The 21,333-nt window shown below is 40.0% G+C and overlaps 1 protein-coding gene across 1 annotated transcript in view; it reads left to right on the top strand.

The window, feature by feature from the left end:
- Nucleotides 1–7,552: 7,552 nt before the first annotated feature.
- The window catches only part of LOC120551598 (ankyrin-3-like), a 52,080-nt gene continuing 38,299 nt past the window's right edge, over nt 7,553–21,333 (top strand). Inside the window, exon 1 of the mRNA XM_039789085.1 lies at nt 7,553–8,357. Coding sequence (XP_039645019.1) covers nt 8,241–8,357 — 117 coding nt within the window. The 5' untranslated portion in view covers nt 7,553–8,240. The remainder of the gene's footprint in view (nt 8,358–21,333) is intronic.

The following is a 21,333-nucleotide window of genomic DNA, read 5'->3' as shown; positions in this document are numbered from 1 at the left end:
GTGAGTCATAGAAAATCACATTAAAGCAATTCCGTGAGGTATACTTTAATGGAACTTCACATTACACAATGTTAATGTCCTGACGCTGTAATCATTATCCACCTGGTGCTCTGTGTAGGCTGAAACTAATTTAAAAAAATAACTTTGATCCAGGTTCAGTGCTTGAACGCTTGCACTTCTCCTTGTTCAGAGGAACGTGTCCGTGTTTGTGTGTTTACAACGAATGTGGGGTTTAATTAGACCGGAGAATACAGAGGTGCAGTGGAACTGAATGCTAACATGATTAGCAACAATAAATCACATGGAAACATGCAGTAGGTGACAACTGTATGTGTGCATGCATTAGTAGTGTTAGTCTAGTAGTGCTTTTTTAAGGTATAACTTACTCAAAGACATGAACATATAGTTAAAGAATGATACTGATATGACACTGCATTCAAAAAAACAAAAATAACCATTTGTCTTGTGACTATTTGAACTCTGTCAAAAACCTAATACATCACATTCTCAATATGCCTCAGTGATACTTCCATGATGCGTCATTTGCAACAGTAAATTATTAGATAGGTTAGCTGAAGACAGGAAAAGGGGGAGAGCGAGAGGGGGGGATGAAATGTGGTAAGGACTGAGACTCATCACTATATGAGGCGCACACTCATCTATAAGCTACCAGGGCGCCTTCTGTTTAATCGTTGTGTTCACTTGTGTTTACACTCTGTATAAACATACCTAACCCACATTGACAAAGTGTTTGCGTGATTACTTCCAAACTGAAATCAATTTCAAAGCAGGATGAATCACAATTTACAGCTAAAGCGATTTGGCTAATGCATGCCTGCTTTCAAACAGCCAAGAAAACGGCATGTTCGTGGATTTAAACTCCAAAATGTTAAGAGCAGATCACATCAATTCATAATGAAGAAAACCCAAGATGTAAAGAGCAACCACTACGCTGCTGCCGGCCAGGAAACGTTAGACATGTAATATGACGAAGAGTCAAATGTTGTGAAAAAGAACCATTTCCATAATAAAGGCAAAAGATCACGCACACTCTGGAGATGAAGAGATGGCTGCTTTTTGTGTTCCTGTCAGCTGGAAGATGCTAACTGGAGTGCTGTGCAGAGACTTTATTGATACAGGTCTGGGCTCTATATTCTAAGTAAGCACTAACAGCAACTCATGCCAAATTAAATTTGACATACACTGCAATTTAAATCTATTTACAGCACAACAGTAACGAGGACTGCTGGGTCTGGTGCATGAAAATCAAAGTAATTTTTTAGTCTTGATTGGTGCAGTCAAACCTGAGGTAAATATAGGATTAAAACTAGCCTGACTGGCCTCGGAGGATACATGCATAAATAAGCCTCATTTACTGAAGGAAGTGAGATGAAGCAACATCCCACTTTATGAAACAACAATCCACTTGCTTCCAAACTGTGATTCTCTTTTCTCTTGGCATGACGCTGCCTCTAAGTGGTGAGAAAAATAACTGCATCTAGTACACATTGTACTGTATCAAATACTGTAAACTCAGCTGCCAGTTTATTAGGTACACCTGGCTCAAACTAATGCAGTCGAATACATAAATCCTACCTTCATTAAGGCTGTATTTTATGTGTCTTTTTTGTTTAAACTGTTGTAAAGAGGTGTTGATTTATGGTTTGTGCTGCTGTTGAACTGTATTGCAGAGGTGTTTCTATTATTTTGTTCACCCCATTTATAGTCAGTCAGCATAGGCTAAATCAGTGGTTCCCAATTTAGAGGTCAGGCCCCTTTACATACCTGTCACAAGGTAAATTTGAGGGATTGTGAGATGATTAATGGGAGAGAAGATGAAGAAATAAAGTCTGTTACACAAATTTGGGTTAATTCTTCAGACTCTCCTCTCCTGGTTTCTTTATGAAATAATTCGAAACGTTTTTTAAATGCAAATATGTGAGAAGCTTAGTGGGGAAATATATTTTTGGTGCAAATGCAAACCACTGAGACTTCTGAAATGGGACAAGGAGCCCCAACTAGACACTGAGACACACTCCGAAAAGATTACAGTTTAAACAAAAATGAAGGTAGGATTTATTGCATCACTGTTGTATTAAACTGCAAGAGTTTTAGCCAGTTGTACCTAATAAACTGCCAGCAGAATGTATGTTGTCTGTAGTTTTCACTTACAAACTAAAAACATCACGTCCTTAAAGAAATGCACACTGACACACACTTGTGTTGCACCGACTCCAGCTCAGAGGCAGGAAACTCTCATTTACTGTGGATTATCTCTATATTAGCTTCCAGTATTTAATAAGGCTGTAACTTGAGGGGCTAAAATTGCTCTCCACCCATCTCTTCCATCATGTATGCATGAATAATTAATATGGCTTGTGAACACCTGAAAGATTGAACATGTACTCTGTGAAGCTGTGAGAGGAATAGATTGCCACTAGAGGGAGCCAGTCACCACAGGAACAATAACTGTAAGCATCAGTATTTGTGCATGTACATTTCTTTGTTTTTGAACGTTATTATAGCCAATATTACTTCATTTTTCTGTTCTGGCTTTATTGTTTATTACTCTTTCACTATTTCCTGGGAACGAAGGTAAACATCACCCAGGTTATTGGCTTGGAAACAATAATGTATAATCTATAATAATAATAAACACACTCACTCTTTGTTTGTTTGCTTCCTTCCGTTCGTTGGGCTTTAACTGCCCATCCCTGATCCATTAGGCACAGACAAACACAACTGTCTACATTGGGATTCATGCCAAAATACAAGCGTGTGTGTGTGTGTGTGTGTGTGTGTGTGTGTGTGTGTGTGTGTTTCCTCACATTGTGATCAGCTCTACTTCTTTCGTAATGAATGCCCTGGGATCTGCCTTAAGAGTTATTTACAGTGGTGTGTGTGTGTGTCGTTATGGGTGATTGTATGCAAATTTTTGTATTTACAGCGTCCATCTGTCAAAAGTGGGTTCTGTGTTTAAGTTTTGACAGGATCATGTTTTTTTTTTGTGTAGAGCCATGACAAGTAGTTGATTAATTGATTGGTTTAGGGACAGACAATTAATTGCCAACTATTTTTATAATTGATAAATCGTTTAATATTCTTGTTTGTCACTATCTTGTGTGCAGACTAGTGGAACAAGTAGTCGTTAAATCAATTCATTTTTTTAAGTAATTTTAGTAAAAATGGTGTTTAAGCTTCTTGATAAAGAGGTTTACTGTTTTTTTTTTCCTGTTTTGTATTGTTGTAAATTTAATATATTTAGGTTTTGGACTTTTGTTCAGACAAAGCAAGCAAATCAAAAAAGTTGCCTTGGGCTTATTTTATAACGATTGATGGCAAAAGTCTCCAACAGATGAATTGATAATTAGAATAGCTCTAATTCAGAAAATATTCCAAAGGACTTTGGTTGCAGGTCAACAGTTCACCTTGGAAAATTACATGATGTTGTTGTATATTCAACCGTTGGAGAAACCGTTATGTTGGCTTTTTTGTCATTTTCTTTTGTGCATAAAGCGGTGAAACACGTTGTCAAACGATGATGATTAAATCTTTGTTTAAATCATATTTGTTTAGCAAAAATTATAAATGGTGTTTGCTGTTTCTAGCTTCTTGAATGTGAAGGTTTGAAGGTTTCTCTGTTTGGTATGGTTGTAAATTGAATATCTTTGGGTTTTGGACTGTTGGTCGGACAAAAGAAGCCAATCAAAGCTGTCGCCTTGGGCATTTTTCAAAATTTACTGACATTTAATACCAATTAAGCAAGCGCAAAAATAGATTTAATAGATTAATCTATAACTTAAATTAGCTCTAATTTGGACAATTTCCAAAGGACTTTGGTTTTGATTATGGTTGCAGGTCATCGGTTCACCTTGGAAAATTAAATGATGTTATTTATGTTCATGTTTCCATACATGAAATGAGCCTGAGTTCTCTGATTACCCCCCCGAGCCCACACTGTGTTCATCCTTCCAATAGTCTAATATTGTTTCTACCCTGTGGAGGCCAGCACACACACTAAACCACGATTTGATTAACTGCAGTTTCACGGTTGTATGCACCGAGCTGTTTGCTGCAGGCGGTGGTTAGCATTAGCAGCATAGGGACAGAAAGATTGATGGGAAAAAAAATAAAAATAACATAACAGAGATGGAAAAAGGGACCGGAAAGGATATAGGAGCAGGTGATGAACGAGTAAACAAAAGAAATACTGCAACTGACTGGCATCTTTGCTGCTGACCCACATCTGAAGCCTGACATTATTCCTGAGTTTGCGGTTTCCACTCTGAGCAGATCTACTGGCGAGGGAGGGGGAGACAGTAAAGTAGTCGACACCACCAGAGACAGCAAGCCAAACTCTTAAACCTTTAGACACCATCATCTTTTGTTCGCCTCGTTTTACATTTCTGATCCGTGTACTGAGAAATGACCTGCTGTTAATCCCAGTTTCAGGACAGACAGAGAGTCTTTAAGGGCTAGTACATCCAAATCATAAGCTCCTCTTTCAGACGGAGATAATGAAGGATTAGTCCAAAAAAATCCTATGACTGATGGCTTATCATGGTGCAGTAACTGGAGTTTGGCCTCTGATTAGCTTTCAGATGTACAGTAGGGCTGGAACATGTTTTTAAGGATGTTTGAACCTGTGTAACAATAAACTGAGCACACCTAAAGATTGGGAATTACAGTCGGTAGGAAACCTTTTCTGTAGATGAAATAATGTGCACTTCACTGTAGGAACCCAGTTACACCTTACTATACAATTTATTTTGCCAAAGCCTTGCAGGTTTGAACAGATTAATAGCATCTAAAAACTTCAGCCTTTAGTGTTAGTTTAACCTTTGAGCAGCTGCAATCTGGGGCAATCCCCTCTTCTCATTTCTCAGTACATCCTCGAATCCTTTCCTCGCCTCCTCTCCTCACATCTTAATCCCTCCCACCTGAGAAACGAGCGGAGGACGAGAGGAAGAGACATGAGGAGAGAGTTGAGGCAACAGGCTTTTAACAAAAAGAGATATCCGTGCTTCATAGCCGTCGTTTAAAAGCAACGCTAATTACATATGGCGTGCCGCACAGCTGCCGAAAAGACTTCCGCAAAGGATACCCCTGTGCATCCTCAATGCGCCATGGACAGCTGTACAAAATATCATGTCAATCCATCCAAGAGTTGCTGAGATATTTCCATCCGGACCAAAGTGGTGGGCTGACAGACCTTAGACATCTGAAAGAGTATAACATCTTAATCAGTCTATCGTCTTTGGGAAATTAGCGTGACTCACGTTTTATTGACAGGATTTAAATACACAGTCATCAGTAGTACAGTTACGCGTAGAGTGTTGTTAGATGCTGCAGTTAACGCCATTCAAGTCAGGTCCAACTGTTCATTCACTCTTTGGCTCACACCCAGAGGGACATATCTGGAGCACAAGCTGTAGAGCAGATTGGCTGTTATGTGTAAAGGTTAATATGACATACAAAACAACCATTACCACATCTCCTGTGCTATAAATCATCCTCAGGCATACAGTAAATAAAATATGGTAGGTTTTGTCATTTTAAGGCCCAAACTGTAGTTTAATTAACATAATATCAGCGTTAAGAACTCTAAAATGCTGGTTATTTGTTTTGAGACATCCTCTCCTCTCCTCTTTGTTATTGTCCTCTTGTGGGTAGGACCTCCCTTTTCCAAGTACCCAATTACAGCTCGCTCACATCCCAGACAGCCAATAGGAAGGCTGCACTGCTGCCACATGAGCCTGTCACTGGCTACAATCCCATCCCCTACCATGTTGTTAATATTCAAAGGCTGCAGTCTACCGACATGAGCTCACTCATCACACACACACATATACACACACACACACACACACACACACACACACACCCTGGAAACACACAATGAGACATTAAAACATGCAGAGATGCATCTATAATCATCCTGAACACACTTGACTCAAACTTTAAATTCCATCGAGGAAACCATTTCAGATCTTCTAAGAACATCTGGGTATTTTAAATAATTTGCTGGTATTAGTTCATGAGGCTTTGTTATATTCAAGTGTAGAAAACTCCTTTAGTCTCTAGCTCTAGATTTTTTTTCCTTCTCATTAATTTAAAGCTTTCTTGAAAGTAGCTACTTGCATAGAAATCATAATGGCATCCCCTTAAGGTATGATTCTCCCACATCTGAGTATATCAATTTATTATGAATAATGCATTAGGATCTTAATAATTGATCCATAAGTGCACAGCAGCCTGCATGTACCTTTCTCGTTTAGTTCTAAAACTGAAGTGGAACATGTTTGTGGGTTTTTTCAAATCATTATTTGAATTAAAACGTTTCCTGCCTTTGATATCCCAATGACTTGCTGTGATTGTTTTCAGCTATGAGGTCTTGCACGCTGTAGCCATTAATGGTACGGCACAATTTTATTTAGATTTTTCTGGATTATATTTGAAAGACCTCCATAAAAGTAACAAAGAAATGTACACATTTTAACCTGATGAGGTGTAGTAGAGCGTATACGCAGGTATACGGGGTATACCCACCTCTTTGTGGTTTACAGTATACCCACATATCAGACAAAAGAACAATTGGAATGTGTATACTGTAAGCGAGTTTACCCACTTCCTCCTCTGCAACACATTTACCTAGTACAGTAGTACACCCACCTCATCAACTCTCACTACACCACTGTCAAAGTATATTGATAATGTCGTTAGAGGATTGCCAAAGCATACATCCTCTGGGAAACATTTAATTGGCAATCCAGCCAATATTTATTGAGAAAATTCGGTTGAAACCAAAGTGGTAAACTGACCAACCTACAAGTCTAAAGTATATCAAAAACCATCTTAGCATAGCTAAAAAATTCTAATTGCTGTAAAATCAAGCCTGTGTTATATTTAAGATTTGACTTCTGATCTAAAATCTATGTTACAATGAATAATCACATTTATATCAATATGGGTTTATTCCAGTATGACCGGTTAAAGATTCTGGACTTTTGGACTGGACTTTATGCTGATTGGTTGCCACTCATTGCTGTGTCAGGTCTCAGTTCTACAATATGGGACTCAGGCAGTTTTAAAAAAAAAGAAATATAGAAATCTGTGATGAAAATAAATTTAGCTCGGTGAGAGAGGAATGTATCGTCAGCTCTTGTTTTGCAAAGAACCATTGGGATCAGGACAGTGAAGAGGCTGAGTGAAGGAAGTTTCATAACAGGAGCATCATGGCTGCACACTGTGTGTGTGTGTGTGTGTGTGTGTGTGTGTGTGTGTGTGTGTGTGTGTGTGTGTGTGTGTGTGTGTGTGTGTGTGTGCTGTAAGTACCCTGTGTGAAGTATCATCATCCTCCCTTTCTCTCTCTTTATCTCTCAGCCAGCTGGTACTAAGCAGAGGTATTCATCCATGCCTACTCCCTCCTTTTTTTTCTTCTGTCCCAGCTGCTCTCTCTACCTCTCTCTGCCTCCTCCTTTCTCACCCCTCCTCCTTCCCCCCCCCTCCTCCTTCTCCTATCTCAACCTCCTTTCCACCGTCATTTCCCTCCTGTTCATATGTCCCGGCGAGACGTTGCGGACTGAGCGTGTGTGTGTACATAGAGGATGGCTCAGTGCTCAGGTGCAGACAGCAGGCTCTGGGAACCAGTCAATCAGGCAGCAGGACCAGTTAATTTACCCAGACGACAGAGCAATCTGCTGGGTTAGGGGCTGGAGCTTGAGCCCCTGCTTGGACCTCAAACCCTGGAGCTCTAGTGATATACCTGTAACTGTTTTTATACATTATTCCTAATCACGAGGACAATTTCACCTGACTGTGGATAATATACAGACATTTGTTTTTGTAGTTGCTATAATTGGCATTTGATTTGCACTTTGAGCACTGAGAAGTGGAAGCAGCTGCCTTCACAGCGGTGGAGCTGGAGGAGTATGTCCTGTCCCTGCCCTGCCCCAAACTGGACCTTTGCATCTGCACAGTGTGGATAGCTGCCGAGGGAGATAAAGAACAAAAGAAAGAGGGAAATCTTGAAAACAAGAAGAGGAAAATCCTTCCTCTCACACACCTGTGAGGGCTCCTTCTCCGACAAAAGCACAGCCGAGGATATTGGAGGAACCAAAAGACAATTAGGAGCTAAGAAGAAAAGGCTAAAGAGGAGACTTTGGGTCCACGTTCCATCCCTCCATTCATCCCTCCTTTAACCGTTTCCCACCTGTGAGGATTAATTGGACTGGAGCAGCATGGCGCATGCCGCCTCGCAGCTGAAGAAAAGGGCGGATGAGAACCTCACCGCGTTGGAGGATGAGAAAGAGAAGAAGAAGGCAGCAAGGAAGCGTTCTCGTGAATTGAAGAAAAAGGTAGAGAAAGAGGAGGGAAGGAGAAAGGGAAAGTAATGGAGGAATGAGAGCTGACAGGGGAGAGAGAAAGACGTGTCGGTCTAGTGGAGTCTCTTTTGTCATGATGCAGCATACACACACACGCACACACACACACACACACACACACACACACACACACACACACACACACACGCACACACACATTCGTGCACATACTCACCAAGTGTAAAAGAGGGGTGGACCCATTGGGAATACTGGGGGGGTGGGTGTTAAAAAGACAGAGAAAGATGGATGGCAAGAGCGCATAGACAGGGAAGAAAAGAAAAGATAACAGGATTAAGCTATAGAGGGCAAATTGGTATTTCAGACAGTGGCCCTGCTATTAAAATGTGAAAGAGACAGTTCACTTGACTGCTAAATTATGAAACATTTCCACTGTTGTCTTTAGTTCTTCAAAACAAAATCTTAAAATATTAAAACCTTCGTCATACCAAAAACTCTCTCTCACACGCACACTTTCAGATTGTTTTGTTATAAAACCTTATTATACGTCCAGCTTTACCCCTCTTTGATAGGATGCTTCTTTATGTGTGTGGGTGTGTGTGACTTGTCCTCAGTCACCCCCGCTCTGTTTCCATGTTAACTTTCTTGTATGAAAAATGTTTTTCTTTATGTCATCACACTTTAAAAACCCCACCTCTCCCGCTGTGTCTCCATCAGCTGATGTATAGGAATTTGGGTTTTCTGGAAATTTTCATGTGAAATGTGAAAAGGAGCCAGAACGCGTCAGCAGTCACACCCTGCGGTTAGGTGTGGGTGGGTGGTTTTTGTGTATGTGTATGTGTGTGTGTTTTTGCACATGCGTCATTGTGCAAGGACAAAGTTAAGACGCACACAAACATGCATGTAAGATAATCAATAGGTCTCACTTGAAATCAATTATCATTATCAGTGCAGAGACAGCTTCCGTTCACAAAACATTTTAGCTGAAGTCGACATTTGTGTGTGTGTGTGTGTGTGTGTGTGTTTATTTGACTAACTGTGATTGGGCCTACGGTTAAAAATAATTTGCCTGAGTGTGTACACACTGACATTTGGCTTGTGTGCATGGTGTGTGTGTGTGTGTGTGTGTGTGTGTGTGTGTGTGTGTGTGTGTGTGTGTGTGTGTGTGTGTGTGTGTGTGTGTTGACTAGCCTGAGGACATCATTAGTCCGGGGTTAGCCACCTGTCACAAAGAGTCAATACCAGTGACCTCATTTGCATCAAGGTCAACATGGATAGAGAGGTGACTTCCTGTGGTCACAGGAAGTCTGTGGTGTTGTGAGGTAGAACTTAAGTGCCGATCTGACGGCCACATTCTGCTTTATGATGTGTCATGCATAAGTTGAAGGAGCTGACTGATTACATTTCACTGGAATTGCACATTGTTGGATTTCATGTGATAAATAAAATGTTATTTAATGATTGAAGTACTAGACAATCACCAAGAAAGTGCTTCTTCTTTCATGCTGAGCTGAATGCTCTCAGCAAATGCCAGAAAACAACATATGTCTACGTTTAAGTCACAAATTCAGGACTCTTGTCCGTGAGGAGTAAACAGGGAAGTTTGGGTAATGTTGTTATGTTCTATCCACCTGTTTTTATGCACATTTTGGATTTGCACATATAGAAAGCTGAGTGGACATGCCTGAAATTTTAAACAAAATATTGCAAAAAAAGTTTTTATGCTTGGCTGAGGTGGAAAAGTTGGTGTATCATTACAAGCAACAAATGCAGTGCAGCGTACAAGCAACCACTGTAGGTAACTTCCACTGACTAGACAAAATCATCAGAGCTGTGTGAAGCGAAGAAGAGACTTCCTCAAATTAGTACATGAAACAAACATGAATGCCATATTTCCATCATTTTCATTCATTTGAGGTTTGACAGGCACTCTTATGTCATCTCGTTGTGCTCCCTTCCAATGCAATGTTTTAAGGTTATTGCTAGAATGGATGGTCCGGAGGGACGGCAACGGCATGCCCCGCCTCTGTTTGGTTGATTGGTTGGTGAGGTTTAGGCATGAGGAGTGAGATTAGTTAAGGTTAGGGTAAGAATATCACAGTAAACCAATGACACCATTTTAAGGAAAATTCAAACCAACGACGATCAATTCTGGAATCTCTCCGTTGAGGACGGTTTTCCTCTTCAGTGTTTTTAACTGGTTTTGAAATATGGCGGTGACTAGAGAATATTTGTTTTTCAGTGTGTATTGTCTCAGAAAACGATAATGGATTTGTAATTAATCCCATTCGTGGATCTGCCATGGATTCCACCAGTATTTAAAATTATATTACACAAAAATTTTGACACCAGTATTGATTTTGAAGGCATCGTGATGGATCAATCCTCTTCAGCATGTTGGATGTGTAATAGATCTACTGCATAGTGACATGCTTTCAGCAAACACTGAGAGGAATTTCAAGGCAGAACTCTTTTTGAGTTTTGACGTTAAGCAATCAGAATAGCATGAATGCGACCGGGAATGGAGGAGGGAGGTTTGACCTTGAAGCTGAATGTTGAGCTTGTGTGATCACAGATTTATGGTTTCCCTATTAAGGCAACAGGTGAGGGAAATATGTTGCTGTATTGTGTGTGTGTATAGGGTGACATCAGCAATTTCTCTGTGTTTGTAGCGTAATGTTGTCATGAGGGTATCGGCTATCCTGGGATCACTCATGGTAAATCTATAACGCTATCTGCCCGGGGACAATTCTTGGCATCACTGTGCAAAAAATAACTTCTCCCTCCTCGGATCATGTCACCTCAATTACCTTTCTTTTCCTCGCTTTAGCTCACCTCATGTTTCTATCTCTCTTACACTATCTCTTGGCATTTTGTCTCTCTCTCTCAGACAATGTAGATTAACAGATACAATGCTAGACACTCGATGTCAGACCTCCTTTATCTTTCATGCACTCTCCTTCTCTTACTCACTCTCTTCGTATCTTGAAGGAATATCTCAACCATTTGGGAAATATGTTTGCTTTCTTTCTGAGAGTTACTTGAGAAGATCAGTATTGAAGTTTGTGTCTGTGTTATGTAAAGATTCAGAGTCAGAATGTGTTAGCATAGCCTAGCTTAAAGACTGAAGGCAGGTGGAGACAACTTACCAGGCTCGCTCTAAAGTAAAAAAAAACTAAAAACTATTAAATACTTTTTAATCTTATTAACGTATCTTATTAGTTTCACCTACACATGAACAACAACAGAAATGTGTCAGATGGGAGACTGTAAGGTGAGCGATTGGTTAGCCTATCTAGCACTAGCCTACTACTAGCGAGCTAATATACTAGCATGTACTTCCGGCAGTTTGAGCTGTTATTACAATTACAGACAACACTGGCTCTTATAGTTTATTCCTAGATATTTAATCTGAATTAACTATTTAAAAAGATGTTCATTTATTTATTTTGTATCTCTCATAATCAATGGTGAGATTGTTTTAACAGTTGAACATGTTGGTGAGCACAGGTCTGGCAAACTCCCGGTGACAACCAGTTTTGCCAACTCTTTTCCAATTAAAGTAGTTAGCACTAGCTCCATAAGTCGCTAAAAGTAGCTAGAGGACGTCATAGTTTATTTACATATTGGTGACGTCATTACGCAATAATTTGCATAAAGCTTAATGGTTGTGTCAGGTGCAGCAAGGCAGATAGAAAGAAATAGAAATCTTTAGCCAAATAATCACAAACTCACTACAGGAATTTATATTAAATTACAATTATTACGTAGGTATATTTGAAGTGAAAAAAGTAATTCTATAAAGGGAGGGCGAAAGATCGATAAAAAATTCTCAAAGAAGACTGGCTTGGTTCTGTCACGAAGGACTGGATACCCAGGGCCAGGCCAGCTCAGCAGCATCTTTCTCCTGTCCAGTCCCGCTGTCTCTCGTCTCTGCTGCAGGCAGGCAGGGCGACGGCCCAGCCTGGCCCCCGGACCCCTCCCCTTCTTACTGCCTGCGCAGTGCTGCTACACATGAGGAGAGAGCAGAGAGGGGGTAAGCCAGCCTGCTCCTCAGCCACAGAACAGCAGAGAGAGGTGGTAAAACTGTTTTGACGGCCACAAGAGAGAAAGGCCTTGCACGCTCACCAGACATTCATGTTTTTATGCATTAAACGAACAAGATAAGGGTCAAGTCCGCTGTTTTTACTTTAGCTAGGCTAGATATTTCTCACTTACCTCCAGAATTTATGCTAAACTAGGCCATATCCTGACTCTAGCTCGATTTTAGTTAAAGAATAGTTTCACATTTTATCAAGTATTCACTTTCTAGCTGAGAGTTAAGCATGATTTATGCTTCTGCGTTAAATCTACGCCGTGGCTACGCACTTAGGTACGTGGTGACACGTAGGCCGTAGCCTGACGTGCACCTCTCGAAAATTTAACTACACGTCGTGGCAGAAAGCACAGGGGAGACACTTTGTTTCTCTCACTATGCCTCTAGAGTCTATACTTGCTCCACAGCTAACCACCGTCACTCTGTCACTCGCTCTACCACACACTCCCCACGCACACACACATGCCGGCCCTGCCATTCTCTTAAAGAGATTGGCGCACACACCAACGCACAAGAATAAACTTGAGCCCACTTACCAAGGCTATGGCGAAAGCTCTGCATGGAGCCTCCGTAGAACCATAAATCACTTAGCTTAGCATAAAGACTGGAAGCAGGAGGAAACAGCTAGCTTGCGCCTCTCCAAAGATAAAAACAAAACAAAAAGCTATTTAATTAACAAGTTGTATTTATTTTGGTTTGATTAGCACACAAAGAGAAATGTAAGAATGACAATCTGTGGTTTTAGAGTAGGTTACATTTTGAAGCTAATTCTTCATACCTTGGTCTATAATGAGCTTATTTTTCTTTATTTAGGCCTCACTGCCTCTCGCTGCTACATTATGTTTCAAAGGATACACAGCACTCCATGAAATAGCAATTCTTTTCATTTGTACCTTTTATTTTAAATAAAGTAATACAATCCAGGCCTAGCCTATATTTGCATCCACTGGCCAATGCTGTGTGCAGTACAATGTGTTTATGGGTTCTTACTGGAAGCTGAAAAAACAAAAGCCATGTATTACGAGCACCACTGAGACCAGTGCACCATGCAACAGCTGCCATTAAAGCAATTAGCTGCATGCTTTAAATCCCTAATATTGAACTATAAGACATGCTGTGTTTTTAAGGTGTGTTAAGTTGTATCTCTTGTAGTGCAGTCAGTCATGCTCTTCAACTTGGTTGTCTGTCTGGATGCGTGGGTGACTGGCTGGTTGGCGGATTTACTGCTCCGCAGTCCGGCTGCCTGGCTGATAAAACTGCATATCACAGGCTTTAATATGCAATGCATTTCGGGGCATTATCTTCATCTTCTGTCTGAAGCATCATTTGATTAGAAAACTGTAACACCAATATGATATTTAGGAAAAAGAGCCATCGTGCCGACCTTCCAAGGCAGTATAATCATATTTCTCTCAGCAGGGACTGAAAATTGGCAACAGGACCAAGTTGGTGTGTGTAACCAAATGGGCTTCAAGGCAGAGAAGTGTAATGAAAACACTCAGTCAGAATTGTTGGCATTGTTTCCCCTCCTCCAGCTTGTTTCCTTTATCATTTTGGATCTCATGCTTTTAGTGATGGCTTGACTCCAGACTCTGAAGCAATCGGTGGTGGCTTCCCCTCACCTCTACACTGTCCTTTGCCTTAGACACTCTCTCTCTCTCTCACTCACTCACTCACTCACTCACTCACTCACTCACTCACTCACTCACTCACTCACTCACTCACTCACTCACTCACTCACTCACTCACTCACTCTCACTCACTCTCTCACACACACACACACACATAGGTGCACACTCCTTACAGATAAAAATAAAATAAAAATCGGTATAATATGGGGAAGGTAATATTAAACAAAGACAGAAGGGGAAGAATAAAACCCCAAATTGGATTATTCACCACCTCCACCTAAATAATATAAAGTGATACTGGCAATAGTAAAAAATATATGCAAATGATCTAAGAAAGAAACAAACAGTACCTAAAACAAAGGTTAAAGTCGAGGGAAGGCTGGTCTGCCAGTCAATTCACCTCCAGACTGAAATATCTTAACAATTATTGGATGGATTGCATGTGCATTGGTTAATGACCAAAACGCCTACCTGCAGAACTAACAACTGATATTCCCACTTCCTACTTTGTTTGTGTTTAGTGCTAATTAGCAAGGTAAACTAAGCATTGTAAACTACATACCTGCTCAAAATCAGCATGTTTGCATTGTCAGTGTTGCAATGAATATGGATGGATGTAGATTCTTCTTGTTCTGTACTTTAAGGACAATACAATTTCAACCAAATGAGCAAAATGATGTAGGTGAAGATTAGATGACTGACTTTGCAGATTTTGTTCTGCATCAACGTTTCATAGGAGGGGAGGGGGGTGACATCCAACAAAGATTGCGTACTGGGATACGACTTTGATCTCTATTATTATTTTGAAGCGAGGGGGGATGGAAACACTGCTCCTTTTTGAGGTTTATTTTTGAGAAGGACTCAATTCTGGCTTCTTCTTTTTTTAATCTGCAGCCTCCACTCTGCTCCCCCCTTCCACCCTATCTCTCTTTATCTGTCTCAATGCCTCCCTCCCTCCCTCCATCTCTGTCAGCTGGCAGAAGGCTGCATTGTTCTGCCACACTTCTGCTTCTGGGACTGGGGGGGAGGAAGCAGGGTACAACACACACACACACACACACACACGCACGCACGCACACACACACACACACACACACACACACACACACACACACACACACACACACACACACACACACACACACACACACACACACGGGTCCCTTGGGACCAGGCATTGTACCACTTTCATCCCCTGACACTTATTTAAGCCAAGATTCATATTTGAAGCCCAGTCGTTCTTCCTGCTCTATGTCTCTTTGTTCCCTTTACTCCACCAGATCTGCTGCCCATTTAAATTTCCGATGCTTACATTTATTTCTATCGTTTCTGTATGAATACAGGGGGACTTTACATTCATATAGTATATAGAAGGTTGCATGATGCTTTTAAGAAAGATAATCTTGTCTGTTTGCAGGGGAAAAAATTATTACTAAACTTTTTCTTTTTTTATGATAACAAGAACGTGTAACTTCAGAAAACTCTAAAATTCACAGTTTTCTCACATTTGCTAAACCAAATGATTGCCAACATAATTGGCAGATTAATTGATAAAGGAAATGACGATTAGTTGCAGCCTGTATACCTTATGTCTCCTGCTTCTACCCCAATCGTTCCACTCTTCAATCTGCAAATAAATCAATCATTCATCATGTCCCCAAAAGGTAATTAGTTGTGCAGCAGTGAAATGGAAACAGGATAAAACACAAAGGATATAAACCAGTCGTAGACATTTAAAGAAATATTAATTGTGTGCAGAAATATAAAATCAGAAACAAATCAATACAAACAAATATTCAGAATTTTGGACCCTGAATGGGGGTCTAAATGTATTCATGTTGGCATTTCCTCAAAGTTTAGGTGAGAGATGGCAGAGTACTGCTGATTCTGCTGCAGATATTTATCACCACGTCTTTTTGTTTGACAGTGAGAGAAACATATGACCGATAAAAGAAAATGTGAGAACTGACTCCATAAAAGATCTACAATGAAATGTCAACATAAAAACCTCTCTCTCATTCTCTCCATTGTTACTGATTTTGGGTCGCCAATGACAGAAACTGAGCTAAAGAAACTTTTTTTCTGTCGTCAAAAAGAATGCAGACTCATTTTCAATAATAAGTTTTAAAAAGGGAAGGAAAACATGGAAAGCATGCACAAGAGCCGGAGAGAACCAGATGCCACCACTGACTATCTGACGAGCACTCAGCAAAGATGATAAAGTCAGAAACGGGTAACCTAACAGAGGAGAGAGTGTTATGAATTATAGAATGACTCCATTACGGAGCAGAGGAGAAATGACAGCTGGAGTAGAGAGAAGATAGAATAGAGAGCTGGGTTGAAATCTGAAAGGAAAACAAAGGGATGGAGGAGGGTTAGAGAAGGAGTTATGGGAAGAGGGGCAATGGAGAAAAAAAGGAAGGCAATCATATTTTATGCCACCCTCGCGGCACCAGACCTTCACTACGTTCACTGTAACATCGCTGTAGAGGGGGTTGCTGGGCCAGAGGATTGGTGCAGAGCCTGCCAAGCATCGTGATTGGTGGTTGGGGCACGACAAGGGGAGGGGGGGGTAACAAAACACATCCACAACATACTGCAAAAAAGAGATAGGGGAGAGAGAGGAGGATGAAATCAAATTCAAAATGAAGGGTAACGAGAGAAAACATGCAGAGAGAGATCGAGGCGAGCGATTAATGAAGTGGCAGAAAAAGAGGAGGAAATTGGAGAGTGGGCAGAGAAAGAATGACGAGAAGATGAGGCTGTTGTTAGTTAGGTCTTTTATCCCCCTTTCCTCTGCTTCCCTGCAGCTCTCTCTCTTCTCTCTCTAAAGTGGAAGATCGACACTAAGAACTGGGCCAGTCCATTCATTTACATGTACCCATACCCACACACTTGCATATCAGCAGATTAAACCCATCTTCATTTCACTGAATGTCCTTTTCTACAGCCAGATTAGTGTTTAGCACAGTATATTGAATTATGTTTGACTGAAATGAGATGCCTCCTTGTTTGTATGTGTGCAGCTTTGTTGCTGTTGTACATAGCAGAGTTTTGTTGCATTAACTAAAATTGCATTTTGTATTTGGTCATAAATTGTGCTAAGTGTTTAAAAATGAGCCCCAATCTGTCCAGGGTGTACAGTGCCGTGTGTGGACAGGAATCGGTAATCTGTGTGTGTTTGTTTAAAGAAATATCAGGGCATTATATGTAAAATAAAATAAAAATAAAAATGGTCCTTTAATGTTAGGGTGTCAGTATGTCAAGTGGTGTCAATCAGTAACAAAAAAGACCAGTACATCTATAGTTTAAGCTGCCGTACGGTTGAGGGAAACAGTGGCATAGCATATTAGAAGGGAGGAAACTGGGGGAGAGGAGTATTTGATGTTTCACCTCTCATGCGTGCGCTCAGTGGGTGAGGTGTTGATGCAGGGACAGAGTCACGACATAGACAGGATGTGTGTCTCTGTGTGTGTTTGTGTAACCGAGCGTCTTGGCCGCTGTGTAGAGCCGTAACAATTCAAAATTTTGCTGTGCAATTAATTAATTGTATCAGAAATAATTGCAATTAACAATATAATTGTCTCTTCCAGTCAAATTTAAAACATGTATTTATTTATTACTTTTTTAAACAAATTAAAGTTATGAATGAATCCCAGGATACATCTTTTGGTTATATATCACTGTCATGTGACCCAGATAATGTAATAACTCAAATACGCCTGTGAAGTAAACGACGCCTCTTTATTATCATAAAACATTTATTCTAACTTTTTTATTCCCCCCCCCCCCTTGTCATTTTTGTTGCTATGAACGTGTTTAGGGTCAAGTGCCAACAACTAGCAATTGAAATAATAATAAAAATATATAGTCCGACCAATAATCACTTATATAATTACAATTTGGCACATCTCACATGTGGAGTAGAAGTATAAAGTAGCATAACATTAATACAGTCCTGATAACTCCAAAAATCTCAGAATTGTACGTAAAGTTACAATCTCAAAGATCTTTTGTTCTCTTTGGCGGCACCATTATAAGAGATGATTGCGGGTGTGATTTTGGATCTCATATCCCAGAGATCCGCACAGTGTCACCCGTGTGACAGTTTCCTTCGTCTGAATGTCCAATTTGTTTTTCTTTGGATTCACACCTGTTTTTGAAGTTTCATCATCTGTAGTCTTCGCTATCGTCTTTGCTCGTTCGGCCGTAGTAACCGCTTATGGTTTACGCTAGCAGACACCGCATAAAAAAAGGGGCAGGACAAGGGGCGCCCTGGTAGCTCACCGGGTTGAGTGTGCACCCCATATACTAAGGCTCAGTCCTTCGAGCAGCGGCGCGGATTCGACTCCGACCTGCAGCCCTTTGCTACATGTCATCCCCCCTATCTCTCCCCTTTCCTGTCTTTACCTGTCCTATTGAATAAATGCCAAAAATGCCCCAAAAATAATCTTAAAAACAAAACAAAAAACTCCAATGCTTCACACACAAGTGAGTTAAAGAGCAAGTCTGTTGCCGACCAACCACTGCTGGGTGATAGAAAACACGTCACTAAAGATTATTACTTTAAGTAAAGTATTTGAGTAAATGTGCTGAGCTACTTTCCACCACTGCATTTCTGAGTATTTGTGACACGTGGGTTTTCCAGATGTGTGTTGGTTATGATTGTCTATGGGAAACAGTTTTTGCTACGACAAAATCACCTCGCAGTTCAGTGCTCTTCCAGGGGCCTTGTGGTCTTCTGTGATTCCCCGCCTTTTCTCCAGTGCATGCTGGGATGGGGTGTATAGATAGGATACATAGAAGCTGTAGTGTGTGACTCTCACAGTAGTTGGCTGACTGTACAGCATTGCAGTATGCTACTATGTGACCCTGGTGAGCTAAGGCTGCATCCTTGCTGAGAGGTTTTTAAGGGTTTCTTGGTTTATTCATGTCCTGGCCCACTAACATTGTGCAGAGATGTGCAGCCACTCAGGATTCATGGAGCCAAAAACGCTGTCCTCATTTACACAATTCCCTCCCTACTCCCTCTCCCTATACACAGTTTGTCTTTCTTCCTCTCTATGCAGCTTTTTAGACAGCTCTTCGTCGTCTTTCACTTTCTGTCAAACCCCTCATCAAAAAAAAAACTACAGCTCTCAAATAAAAAGCACAAACACTATCTTCTACAGTCAATTAATCAACTATTTAGTGACATTGAGCCTGCAAAAGTCTCAGGCTTCTGGGAAATGGTGTTCGTTAAAGGCTGTGTGAAAAAGAAATATTAAATAAACCACAAATATTATATCGTTTCTATCTAAAAAATATGGAATGACCAACACAACATACTGTTGAGAAAGTCTCTGTTCCAGTGCTGGATTTTTTTTTAGTTATTTGCGTTATTAAAAATGTCAATAGGATATTAAATTAGGTTTTCCTACAGAACCCGGAAGTTCGGGTTTCCCTTCAGTGCTCTATATGAGAAAAGAAGGCTACATACAGAATGTAAAGCACAGCCCAGTGTGGCCACGAGGCCCGAGAGTCTGCAGAGAGAGGAAACATCCGTCCTGATGTTGGACGTACATCTGAAGTGCTTTATTGATTTTCTGAGCAATTCCTTAATTGCCTTTGGACTATGAGCTGTAAAGCTAAGGGCCACTGCTCATACAGTACCCCATTGATTTGATTATTTCCTCATCTGGCTGTGTGTTCATTGTGTAACTGGGCCAGCAAGTGAAAAACAAAGATTTACTGGAGTTGCAGTATAAAAAACTATTATAATAACAATGTTGACAATTAAAATGTGCTTTTTTTATCACATCACAATCCCCACATCTTTCCTTAGAGGATGAAATGTCTCACTGAAAATCAAAAGCTTAATTAAAAATCCCAAAGAATAACAAAAATTGTGGGTGCCTGGGTGACTCACCTGGTAGAGTGCGCGCCCATATATAGAGGTTTACTCCTCGACGCAGCGGCTGTGGGTTCAACTCTGACCTGCGGCCCTTTGCTGCATGTCATTCCTCCTCTCTCCCCTTTCATGTCTCTATCTGTCCTATAAAAATAAAGGCCTAAAATGCCCCAAAAAATAATCTTAAAAAAATAAATAAATGAATAGCAAAAGAAAATACTTACTTTTAAAAAATATATAAATCAGTGAAGCTTTTGGTTGTCAAAATGTGAATAAAATATTGAAAATTACAGAAAAATGTGACAAGGTGACCAACTCTCCAAAACCCACAAATATTTGTATTTGTATTTATTATAAGGATCCCCATTAGATGATGCCTAGACGACCAGCTAGTCTTCCTGGGGCCAAAAACAACATTTAATCAGACAATATTAAAACATTTCATGACATATACAGAAAAGAAAAGAAATAAAAGAAAAGAAATACAACAATATGTGCTTACAGAGCTAAATAACAAAAAATACTAAAAAAAAACAAATAAAAAAACCAATAACAAACCAAGCATATAAATATCTTGAAAAAAAAGTTATATATTACAGTATATTACATGGCTAACATTAAGGTAGCTCACATAGACAAAGAAGAAAATCAAATATTTTTAACCACACAATAAGATAATAAAAAAAAAAAACTCATGATAAATGATTTAAGTGAAGGTAAGATTTGACTTTCTTTTTAAAATGGACCTTTCCTGTGATGAAACGAATGTTACTTGGGATATTATTCCACAAAGAACTTGCTCTGTAAATGAAAGTTTTTTTCAGGTTATTGGATTTTGGTAAGCCCCCTACTGGCTCCTCTTGTTAAATAAGTGTGGATATCTGAACTGTAAGTTCTTTTATCAAAAATAAATGATAGTGTCTGAGTTTCATTAACAGAGTGCAACAAAGTAAGCACATCGGCTAAGAGTCTTTTTTCAACACTCAACCATTTAAGGCGTTCATGCATTTGAACAACATTGGACCTAGAATTGCACATCAGAACAAGTCTGACTGCTTTGTTTTGTGCTACTTGAAATATAAAAGGTATAATCATGAAAAAAGGGGAAATCAGCACACAGGGTACATTATGATGCCTCAGTTAAAAAAACTATCAAAAGTTTCTGAATAATTATCTTGAAATTTATTCAAAAATGTAACAAAAGAAAATAGACAAATCTAACTTTTTCTTCTAGCGCCACCATCAGGTCAAAATGTCCATTTGTCCAGCCCTTTGTTTTATGACCACTACCTGCAAAACTAATAACATTCCCATCAGCTTTACTTTGTTAGCAATTAGCAAATGTTAGCATACAAAATTAGGAATAAACATGGT

This window comes from Perca fluviatilis, chromosome 21 (assembly GCF_010015445.1).
Source record: "Perca fluviatilis chromosome 21, GENO_Pfluv_1.0, whole genome shotgun sequence".
Taxonomy (NCBI): domain Eukaryota; kingdom Metazoa; phylum Chordata; class Actinopteri; order Perciformes; family Percidae; genus Perca; species Perca fluviatilis.
Note: the sequence above shows the minus strand (reverse complement) of the source record. Positions and strands in the feature narration are given on the sequence as shown.